The sequence below is a fragment of the Paralichthys olivaceus genome, chromosome 6, assembly GCF_024713975.1.
Source record: "Paralichthys olivaceus isolate ysfri-2021 chromosome 6, ASM2471397v2, whole genome shotgun sequence".
In the NCBI taxonomy this organism is placed as follows: Eukaryota; Metazoa; Chordata; class Actinopteri; order Pleuronectiformes; family Paralichthyidae; genus Paralichthys; species Paralichthys olivaceus.
Genome location: NC_091098.1, coordinates 1,326,524 through 1,338,953, shown reverse-complemented (window position 1 = coordinate 1,338,953; position 12,430 = coordinate 1,326,524). Strand labels below are relative to the sequence as shown.

Genomic DNA, 12,430 nt, shown 5'->3' with positions numbered 1-12,430 from the left:
TCAATTTAAGAACAAAGGTGTGAACAAGATATCGGTGAATAAGGCCTAATGTTCATCAGTATGTGAATTTTAAAGGGGCAGCTTTTACTGATGCTCTTGATTCCATTTTATAGGGATCTTATTATCTCAGTGTTATGTGCTAATAAAAGATATTAATATAATATAAATAAAATCATGAATACTACAAAATAAATTGCAGTAGAGGAAGAAGAAGTATTCGAGAAGAAGTACCAACAAAAGCAAGTACAAAAAAACTCAGTCTTGCATTCAGTAGAACTGTACAGAAGCATGTTCATGTACTTAACATATCAGTAGTTAAAGTGGTATTTGTGCTGTACAATGTCTCCTGTAACTGAGATGTTATTAGATAGATAGATAGATTACTTTATTCATCCCCGAAGGGAAATTAAGTTGTCATAGCAGCTGGTATATTTGAATACAATAAAATACAATACAATAGAATAAAATAATAGTAACTATGTATTTGCCCATTCAAAATGTGCATATCTGGTCTAATGGGGCTTATTTGTTAGCAACTGTCTGTGATGTCACTGTCGTGTCATCCCATAACAGTCACTGGCTTTTGTTAAATAATTTAACTATATATAAAGATGGATTACATGTCTCCATACTTATAATGAAAGCACAGCACAAAACAGCTGGAGAAAAGATTTTTTTCACTGTACTTAAGTAAAAAAAACAAAGTTTATATCAGTCACTTTCCACTGCTGAACATTTGAATATTTGATAATTGAAATACTTGGGTGCTGTGAGGAAAAACTCTACTTTTCTCTTACTGTCTAAACCTGCTGTCATCCGACTGACAGCACAGTGTATATATAATGATTTAATGGTCAGCATATGTTTCTTTGTGCTGTGTACCTTTGGAAATATGTGCATGGTATGTATATGTACTGCATACTGTATATAATTATTTATGTTGTAGAAACTTCAGATATGCACTGGCGTCCAAAGAAACGTTCTTTGTCCCCAAAAAATGCAGCCGTGGTTACACTTAAGACAACATATTTTTAAGTCTCATAGACTTATTTTGGGTCATACAAACAATAATTGAGAGGCAAAGATGAAAGATGACTGTCCACTGAACACCCACACAGTACACTGTAATAAACACCTGATGCACTGTAAGGTCAGGTCTATCCATCTGTTGAGAACTGTATGCTAATAGTAGCAATTAACAGAGAATGTATGAAGCCCCTATTTGTGTCTTTATATTTAGCTGTTTCCCATTTAAACCTTGCTTTGCAATATTTTCAGCTACTGCTCAGTTTAACTCTAACTATAGAAGTATAGTTAAATAGTATAGTACTATAGTGAACACATTGGTAGTTTTTAGAGAAACTGATTATCTCCTTACTTAGCTTTTAAGGATTGGATGACTTAATGCCTCAATGAATAGGTGTCAGAATATATATTTTGTCACTGTAGTTTTTTTTCTGCTCTCTTTTAGTGGGAAGAAGTTAGCGGCTACGATGAAAACATGAACACCATCCGAACTTACCAGGTTTGCAATGTCTTCGATAGCAGCCAGAACAACTGGGTACGCACCAAATACATCCGCCGTCGTGGTGCTCAGCGGATCCACGTCCAGATGAAGTTCTCAGTTCGTGACTGCAGTTCTATACCCAATGTTCCAGGCTCTTGCAAAGAAACCTTCAACCTATACTATTATGAGTCTGACTCAGACACTGCTACCAAATCATCCCCATCCTGGATGGAGAACCCCTGGGTGAAAGTGGACACTATAGCAGCTGATGAAAGTTTCTCTCAAGTAGATCTTGGAGGGCGCATCATGAAGATCAACAGTGAAGTCCGGAGTTTTGGACCTGTTTCACGCAATGGCTTCTACCTTGCTTTCCAGGATTATGGTGCCTGCATGTCACTCATTGCTGTTCGAGTCTTCTACAGGAAATGTCCTGAGGTGATCCTGAATGGGGCTATCTTTACCGAGACCCTGTCTGGAGCAGAGGGCACCTCACTGGTAGCAGCCAGAGGGGTGTGCATTCCGAATGGGGAGGAGGTGGATGTACCCATTAAGCTGTACTGTAATGGGGATGGGGAGTGGATGGTACCCATTGGGCGCTGCATGTGCAAAACCGGGTATGAAGCGATGGACAATGGTACAGTCTGCAGAGGTAGGAGCCTGCCAGTGTTGATCTTATATATGTGACTTGTTTAGTTTGCTTGGTTTCTTCTAATTAATTTGTTTAGTAAATGAACACATACATATCATACAAAAAGGCAATATATTTGTTATGTACTGTGCTTCATGAATTCTCAAGTCTTACAAACTTGAAAGAAGAACAGAATTTGTTTGCAAAGAACAGCTACATATGTTTGCAAGAATGTGCACAAGAATGTGCTAGTGCTTAGCATGCTTGATTAATATCTGAACAGCATTATGAAAGATGGACCACTAGAAACAATCAAAAGATTTCCTGTACTTGACAGAGAAGGTAATGGGCAGGTAATGTAATAATAATTACAAATAATAATAATAATAATAATAATAATAAATGCAGAGTACTTGCCACAGTTGCAATTTAAATTTTGCAAAACATTTAGGGCAGCGCAGTATTGATTTAGGAATGTATAGTGTTACTTGTCTAGCGGCCTAGAAGTCAGAGTGTGTCAGCCTGCTCAGCCAGCGTAAGCACCTCACAAGCACCTGCAGCCCTGCCCTCAGTAGAGCCAGATACATCAGTGAGGTGTTTTGCACCCAATGCACTTTAATTTTCACATGCCCCAATTGTTGCTTTAATTGACTATTCTTGAGCACAAATTCTATGGCGTATTTCAATAGATTTCCTATAGAAATTATGTACCACAGGAATTAGCTCAAAATGAATAGATGTTTACGTTAACGATCAGTATGAGCACAAAGCCTCATGACAAGACTGTCAGGTTGGAAGGGGAATGCGGTAGAAAAAGGGAACAGGTGGACCAAGACGCAGAACTAAATAGTGTGTGAAGAAAGGTGTCCTTTATTTTAAGGTAAACGTACAAAAGTAATCTTCAATAAATCAAAATGTGCTCTCAGGCAAGACAGGTAAATGGCACAGGAAAGACATGAAAGAACTTACGAGGAACGTGGCGAGAGGTGACGGGACACATGAACATGACGAAGGTAAATGACGATGAACATGACGATAAACGACGGGATACATGAACGGACGAGGAATGACGACGAACATGACAACAAACGACAGGATACATGAACGGACGAGGAATGACGACGAACATGACGACGACCATGACGATAAACGACGATGAACCAACAACCACATGGGGGAAACACCAAGACTTAAATACACACTTGAACTAATCAGTAAGTGGAGACAGGTGGCACAAGACAAACAGGTGAACATGATGAGGGCAGGAAGTCAAATGGGGAAAACACACCGGGAGCAGGGACTACAAAATAAAACAGGAAACAGAGGAACACTGAACAAACTTAAAACATGAATTAAAAATGTAACAATAACACTGTTGAAACATGAACTGAAAACACTCATAAAAGAGGACAAAAATACAATAACCATGACAGGGATGAACACAGGAGAAGCACAGGGTGGAACATAGAGGGGAACACAGAGATGAACACAGGAAGGCACACAGGAGAAGCACAGGGTGGAACACCGAGGAACGCAGAAGACAGACACAAGCGAGGGACACAGAGGGGACATAGAACAAACTTAAAAAGTGAATTAAAAACGTAACAAAAACACAATTTAAACTAGAACTGAAAACACTCTTTATAAAAGAGGACAAAATACCATAACCGTGACAAAATACAATAACCGTGACAGAAAATACCATAACCGTGAAAAGATACAATAACCATGACAGAAAATACCATAACCGTGACAACTGTCATGGAACAGTGTTGTAGTCAAATATAGCTGTTTTATTACTTAATATTACTAACCTGTTGTTAATGGACTGACTTGGTTTGTGTGGTTTTTATGTTTATGTGTTCAGGATAGTTTTAAAATAAGTTTTATGTTAAATGCTAATTTAGCCACTGTGACTGAAGGGTATGGTGTGTCTGCGTCACTGTTCATGTGACTGTTGTCAATGTTGAAGCTAAATAAATTCTACTACCTACTGTCACGCAGACTATGTGGTGCAAAGTTGAAAAACAAAATATTTGTCTCAGTCCACTAAAGGTTGTCATTTAAAAATTGGTCAAATATTGATAGCATATCATGTTCACAAGACATTTGGAAGGCTTGGTCTTTGTTTTTTTGAGTTGTTGAGATACCAATACTTATCTTAAAAGCATCACATCGCAGATTTGTCTTTGTAGGAGATTAACCCTGCACGTGTGTGAGTGTGTATGTTGTGTGTGTGTGTGTGTGTGTGTGTGTGTGTGCATGCGCGCATATGTGTGTGTGTGTGTTTGTGTGTGGACAAAATAACATCACATGGATGAGTTTTTACCCAAATTGGTGGTAATTACTTGGGAGACTATCTCCAGATGATTAACTTTTGCAGCTGATCAGTCAAAGGTCAAAGTGCACATCAACAAAAATAGAGACAATCATAAGCCTTAATTAATCAGAAAATTATCCTCCATAATATGTTATCATACAATAACTGATGTCAGGATGATGTCAGAAAATTGTATTATTTGCATCCTATAGGGCTACAGACACAAACTAAAGCTTATATAGATCGACAAAGTATGATCATTTGGTAGGAATGATGTCATCATGACAACATAATGAAATGGCGTTATTACAATATAAAAAAGATTAGTGCTGCCTTTCCTCTTCACTCTGATGCTTTTCAATTATTTTGTTCAATAAGACATGTTATATTTCTTTCTGAGGCATTTAATATCAAATTAATTAATTAATTAATAATATATTTGTTGTGTGTTTGTTTGTGATGTATGTATGTTTTGTATTTGCAAATCACATTGGGTTTGTTCACACTGTGAATCATAGGGCAAAACAATATTTTGTGTGATGTTACACTTTGGCACTCTTGCTTGTTGTTCCAGACTAAAATATCTCATGCAAATATTTAAAACGTTTAGGTCCCCACCACATGATTACAAAGGACTTCACTGATTCCCTTATCTTTAATCTAGCAATGCCATTAGCCAAAGGTTCCATGTATCAGTCTAGACCTGTTTAGTCACTGATTCAAAACTGAGGATCAGTTGCATTCATTGTATTCATAATAAACTTTATTTATATAGCAAAATCCTTGTGGAAGTCTATTGTAAAAAGATATGTCTTAATGCTTCTTTTGAAACTGTCAACAGATGTAGAATCCGTAATGCTTTCAAGGAGACTGTTACTCAGTAACTCACTGTTACTCACTGTGTATTTTATTTCTTGAAAAAGGAACAATCAAAAGGTTTGTGTCTTTTTTTTGGCATATCTGCCATGTAAGATCCAGAAGAATAGCCAGTTAGTTAAAGACTAGTAAAATAATTTAAAAAATAATTATGTGACATACAGGCAACCATGGTGAGATTTTGAAATTGGAGTAATGGAAATTGGAATAATGAAGAATCTTTGGTTTTCATTCGAACACGTGCTGCTGCATTCTAATGTGCCAATAGCCTTCTGAGACACCAAGAAGAGCATTACAGTACAGTCCAGCCTGGAGATAAAAGCATGCTTTAAATTTTTCTGTGTCGGGTCTAGGAGAGAAATGGTCTGACATAAAGATGCTTTAGTAATGTTTGTAATGGGTCTGGTTGGAGTTGATGATAAAAACAAGGTTTTTACCTGTTTCCTGGTATTAAGTGCAAATGATTTAAAGAGATCAGGTTTTTCTTTCTCAGCCTTTGCTTCAATAGGGTCTCAATTTTGCCTTGATTTAAATGAAATTTCATGCAGTTAATGTTGATTTATCTGTCATCATTTGCAGGACCAGCAGGTCTAGGTGAAAAATGATTATACCGCCCATTATTTTGCAACGTACCATACAAGGAACAACACACAAACGCCAATATGCTGCACACACAAAGTGCTAGTGCACTAGATCACTAGTGCAATCTAGTACAAAGCTAGTCTGCTCAAAGTGCCAACAGTACCCTTAGTTAGATATAGGCCTCTTCCAAACAGTTGAGAAGTTCCTTCACGGTAAAAGTATCAAACATTTACAAATACCAAAAACTTTATTAAAATGCTAACTTTTTCAAGAAATGAATTGAACTTACTCATCCCTGTGGTAACAGCACAATTATTGGTTGTGCAACAGCATTTACATGTTTTTGGCCATTAGTTTCACTTTTTTCTGGTGGTATGCATGCATTCAAACACAGGAAAACATTGTATTTCTTGCATTTCCATCTCGACACACCTTTTGGACAGAGGTGACACAGTGAATTGGCAAATGTCTACAGTTGTCATACCACACATCTGGTTGTGGCTGTGAGGGTCTTGGGGTGTAGTGTTTCTTCTGAGATGACATTTGTGGTGGAGAAGTGGATGATGGTCGCTAATCTATTATTGCTAATCTATTATTGCTAATCTGTTATTGCTTATCTATTATATAACATTGAAGAAAATGGAGTAGTTGTGTGACACAACAATGGTTTACATGTTTTGAAATTTGTTGTCTTTGCTCAGCATTGAGATCATGACTTTCTCTCACAGTTTTTCTTTCAAAATAAATGTTTATTCTTCTCATTGACCTGATTGTGAAAGCAAGGTACATTTTAGACAGGTCACCAGCGTATCACAGGACCAACATATACAGGCAAACAACCATTCACACCTGCACTAAATTAAGAGTTACCTGTATTACTTTGAACTTAAAGGTCCAGTGTGTAAGATTTAGGTGAATGGGAACTATTGGCAGAAATTTAATGTAAAATAATTCTCATGATGTTTTCACTAGTTCGTTTCATCTAAATTGTATAAAATTGTATGAATTTATATTTACATCGAAGGACCCTCTCTACGGAGGTCGCTATGTTTTTTACATTAGTCCAGACTGGACAAACTAAACACCTTTTGAGTTTTTATGACAATAAAAGGCTTATTTTTCATGTTTGGAAGGAGAGGGTGAGGTGAGGGATGTTCAGCTGCAACATGCAATTTCAACAGTAGATATCACAAAATTCTACACACTGTACCTTTAAATACTTTACACCAATATCCATTTATCAGTTATTTACAATGTAATGTACTACAATCCATTGCAATAAATTTTAACCTCACCATATGGCATTCTGAGTTTTGATATCGTGCTGGAGTAAATTCCCCTCTACAGTAATTGTTGGGCTGCATTTGTCATCACATAATTTAAAAACAATAATAAGACCTACGCATAAATGCACTGTATGAATGTGTGTGAATGGGTGAATGGCAAAACTGTACTGTAAAGCACTTAAAATGGTCATCAAGCAAATCATTTACCATTTACATTCAAAGTCACAGTGGCATAGAATTGATATCATATGCTTTCTCCAAAAGCTATTTAAAAAAAATAAAGCTTTCCTGCTTTCTCCTGTTCTGTCTTTCTTGTCTTGTTAATTTCCACGGTCGCCTCTGCTCCGCAATCATGACATGTTTCTTGACCCTGTGAACAACAGAACTGAGGATCTGAGGGCGTCCCAGTACATGTCACTTAAATGCACTGACCTTTATTAGATGCAGATATTTGGGCTGTCATGACTAAACATATGCTCTGTGGTGGGAAATGTAGAGAAGAGAGCTAACCAGGATTTTAGAATCTGACTTTTAGTAAACTGAAGGTTATAACATTGAGACAGTCAATCCACTGTTATCAAAAAGCCAAATAAAGTCATAAAGCTATTGTGGATTGATTTGACATGAACCTGTTTGTATTTTACTATTGTAAGGTGTATAATTTAATTTTTTTGCCAAACCTAATCATTTTTCTGTCTCTTTTTTTCTATTTTCACTATGTTTCCTGTGCCGGCTTCAGCTTGTGCATCAGGTTTCTTTAAGGCCTCACAGGGAGACCAAAAATGTCTGCAGTGCCCCATTAACAGTCGAACCACAAGCGAGGGAGCAACCAACTGTGTCTGCCGCAACAACTACTACCGCTCTGACTCTGACCCTCCGCAGATGCCCTGTACTAGTATGTATATACCAACTGTCACGACAACACATATATAGATTGCAGTACACCAGCTGTAAACATCAACTCATAATTTAATAGGAGCAATTCTAGGGTCAGACCTCAAAGGATACTAAGCCCATAATGAGAATGTGACATGTATACAGTGGCTTGCAGTACCTCAGTGTTAAAAAACGTTGCTAAATCACAAAATCTGCTTGTTAACACTTAATATTTTAATATTTTTCTATGTATAATGATTGAATTTGTAATGGTAAAACGTTTGATTAATTATTAGTATGAAAGATGAATTTTACACCACAAGTTTCAAACAGTATTATCATTAGAAGCAGCCTTATTAAATTGGGGTTGAGGTCAATTGCACAATAATCATTTTACAGAATTAACAATAGCAGATTTCAACACATCTCTTTTGGAGATGACCTTAAAGGTTCAGTGTGTAGAATTTAGTGACATCTAGAAGTTTCATGTTGCAGCTAAATGCTCAGGATCTCACCCTCTTCTTCTAAACATGAAAGAAAACCTGTTTTGAACTTCAGTTAAAAAAACATGGCAGCCTCCACAGAGAGGACCCCCCTCCATGTAAATATAAAGTTTTTAGATATAAAGATTCTATGGTAAAGAAAACAACAATTCATACAATTAAGATGAAAAACACCAGTGAAAACATTACTAGTATTATTTTATATTCAATTTCTGCCAAAAATCCCTCTCAACTAAATGTTACACACTGGACCTCTAAGTTAGTGAACATAATGACTGAGTACGTGAACTGGGGACCCAAAAGCACAACTCTGAAACAGTGTCCGGTTTCCAGTGGTCATTTATTTCTAGTCAGGGTTCAGTACACAGAAGACAAAAAGGCAAAGGCAAAGGTATCCAAAAGATGTGAGGCTAAGGCTAGCTAAATAAAAAAATGTGTGTGTGTGTGTGTGTGTGTGTGTGTGTAACCATGACAGTTAAATTAAAGGAATGATGGAGGCTGGGCTGCTGGTGACAGCTGATGGGCCAGACAATACCCTTAATCAAAAGCCTGGGGGAGAAAAAGAAATAGAGTACAAATAAAAAATCCACATCACACCACAAGTAAAACAGATTTTGATAAATCCTACAAAAAAACAAACAACACTTACCAGCAGTTGTTGAGCTGCAGCAGGGGTGACTGGTGCTGCTGAAGGAGCAGTACTTGAGAAACAGTAGCTGGAAAGCAGCTGGTACTTGGGTGCATATTAAATAATCAAAGAGACAAAGATCAACAAGTCAAATTTAAAGTCAGTAACCTCACGTCAAAGATAAAGAACAGACTTACCAATTGGCTGTCACTGGCAGTGACGTCACATACAAGATAGAGAACTAACTGATTGGCTATCAAAGTAAGAGAATCAACCTACGGATTGGGTGTCAGGTGACGTCTTGAAGATGGAGAACGGACTCACTGATGGGATTGAAATGGTGGAACGTGATTTGGCAGCGAGATGAAAGATGGACACTGATGGCTTACTGATTGGCCGTCAAAAGATGGAAATGAGGAAACATGATAATACACGAGGAGACAGTCTATCGCTCCCCCAGCACCACTATAGCTGCCACGTTCATCAAAGTGTTTTGTATGATTATAATACTGTGCATGTTGCTACTGTGACTTTTTACTAGATGTGCTCCTGCGAATCATGTGTAGTAAAATAGTGTCATAGATGCCTTTATCCACATCAAACTACATTAATTAATTTATAATACAACAGAAAATGAAATACAGTTGAGGATCACGGTAAACATGATCTTCACTGTGAGAATATTAATCTTTAGTGCATAATATTTAGTGAATATAATTTCCAGTAGAAATGTTAGAACTGAGAAAGCAAAATAGAGTAGTAATTCATTCAACAGTGTGCAGTTTGACTGTAATGATGGTGATGGAGGAAAGATTGTAACGTAGTCACACTAACACTTAGTTTGTTTTGTTTTTTTGTTTGGTTCCATGTCTCATAACTAACTCTCCTGTCATTTCAGGGCCTGCCCTTCTTCCTGCCTTGCTATCACGTCATTTCCCTCACGTGGTTTTCCCCGCCCACCTCCTCACCTGCAGTTCATTTGCTCATTAGTTCCTCAGTATAAATACCAGTCATTTTCACTCGCTCCCTGCCAGATTGTCTAGTGTGTTCTTGCCTAGCTATCCCGCGTTATATTCTGTGTCCTTGCCTGCCTGTTCCTGACCTGACTGCTACCCTGCTTGGATTTTTGGATTCCCTTCTTGCCTGCCCCTTCGGATTTGTTTGCTCTACTGACTGATATCCTGGTTTTGACCTCTGCCTGTCTTTTCTCTGCCTGTTGGTGAATAAACCACGTTGCCCACACTAAGACTGTCTGTTGGCGTGCTTTTGGGTTCTCCCTTGCCAGCACCAGTGTGCGTGACAGAACAATCTGGCCACTATGAACCCAGCCGACGCAGACGCAATGAGCTGGGAGCGCAGGCCAGCGCTCTTCAGCGACACGACGAACAATTTACCTCCATTTCAGGCGGTCTGCAGGAGATGGCGGCTCGTCATGAGAGGAGCATGGACAGCATTCAGGAACATCTCCAAAGGCTCTCTTTGTCGGAACGCGGTCGGGATCCTGCATCCTCTGTCAGTCCTCATGTCCAGTCTCCCCCGATGTCGGATGCTCGTTTGCCTCCTCCAGAACGTTATTCCGGAGCTCCGGGTTCCTGCCGGCCGTTCCTCGTACAGTGTTCCCTCATCTTTGAACTCCAGCCTTCCGCCTTTCCCAGCGAGAGGTCCAGGGTGGCGTATATCGTCTCTCTGCTTACCGGCAGAGCTAGAGATTGGGGAACCGCAGAGTGGGAGAAGCAATCCGCCATCTGCTCATCTGTCAAACTGTTCTCCGACGAGCTGCGGAAAGTTTTCGACCATGTTACACCAGGAAGAGAGGTCGCTCGGGGTTTGTTTAACCTGACACAGGGAGGGAGGTCCGTGTCCGATTACTCAATCGAGTTCCGGACCGTAGCAGCTGAAAGTAACTGGAACGCTGCCTCGCTCTTTGATGCTTTCTACAACGGTCTCTCAGACGACATCAAAGACGAGCTGGCGGCTCGTGATCTTCCCGTTGATTTGGACGCACTGGTCTCCCTCTCTATATGCATAGACGGTCGTCTGCGGGAGCAGCGGAGGGAGAGGGTTCGGTCCGCTGCTTCACCTGCGCGGGTCAACCAGCCATCCTATCCTCCGGGGCGTCCTTCTGAGCAGCACACGAACGCTCCTGGTGACGCTTCTGAGCCGATGCAGCTGGGCAGGACACGGCTGTCTACAGCAGAACGACAGCGCCGCCTAAAGGAGAACAGGTGTCTGTACTGCGGCCAGGACGGCCATTTCGCCTCTTCTTGTCCAGTAAAAGACATGGCTCACCAGTCATCCCGAGGGCGCTGGTGAGCCGGATTATGAACTCTGAAATGCCCTCTCGGTCTTTGGTTCAGGTCAAGCTGTTCTGTTCCGGGAATTATCAGACTGTCTCAGCCCTCATTGACTCCGGCGCAGATGAAAGCTTGTTGGACAGGACTCTTGCCTCCAAGCTGGGTCTTGGTCAGGTGGATCTGGAGGAACCTATCGACGCCTCAGCCTTGGATGGTCGTCTCCTCTTCCGGGTTACACATCGCTCTACTCCCCTTCAAATGACCATTTCAGGTAATCACACTGAGACTCTTTCTTTTCACCTGATCAATGCTCCACAACAACCTGTCATTTTGGGATTTCCTTGGTTTAGGAGACATAATCCACACATTGACTGGTCTTCGGGAACTATATTGCAGTGGAGTACTCATTGTCACGCTATCTGTTTGAAGTCTGCCCTGTCACCTGCCTCTGGTTTGACTGTTCCCTCTGAGTTTCCAGACCTGTCACAAGTTCCTAAGGATTATCTGGATCTGAAGGAGGTTTTTAACAAGGCCCGGGCCACCTCTTTGCCTCCACATCGCCCTTACGATTGTGCCATTAACCTCCTCCCAGGTACATCTCCCCCTAGAGGGCGACTCTTCTCCTTATCGGTTCCTGAGACAAAGACAATGGAAAAATACATCAATGACTCCCTGGCGGCAGGGATCATACGACCATCATCGTCTCCCGCTGGAGCAGGATTTTTTTTTGTGGGCAAAAAGGACAAAACCCTGCGACCTTGCATTGACTTCAGGGGACTTAATGACATTACCATCAAAGACCGGTACCCTCTTCCATTAATCTCCTCTGCTTTTGAACTGCTACAAGGGGCTACCATTTTCTCCAAACTCGACCTCCGCAACGCTTATCACTTGGTGAGAATCAGGGAGGGTGATGAGTGGAAAACAGCC

The 12,430-nt window shown here is 40.1% G+C and overlaps 1 protein-coding gene across 2 annotated transcripts in view; it reads left to right on the top strand.

Annotated features, from left to right (window-relative positions):
- LOC109643917 (ephrin type-B receptor 2-like) overlaps positions 1 to 12,430 on the top strand; it is a 60,908-nt gene that overhangs the window by 20,757 nt on the left and 27,721 nt on the right. For both annotated transcript variants that reach the window (XM_069526653.1, XM_069526652.1), the window contains exons 3-4: positions 1,472 to 2,156; positions 7,939 to 8,094. In XM_069526653.1, the coding sequence (XP_069382754.1) occupies positions 1,472 to 2,156; positions 7,939 to 8,094 (841 nt within the window). The remainder of the gene's footprint in view (positions 1 to 1,471; positions 2,157 to 7,938; positions 8,095 to 12,430) is intronic.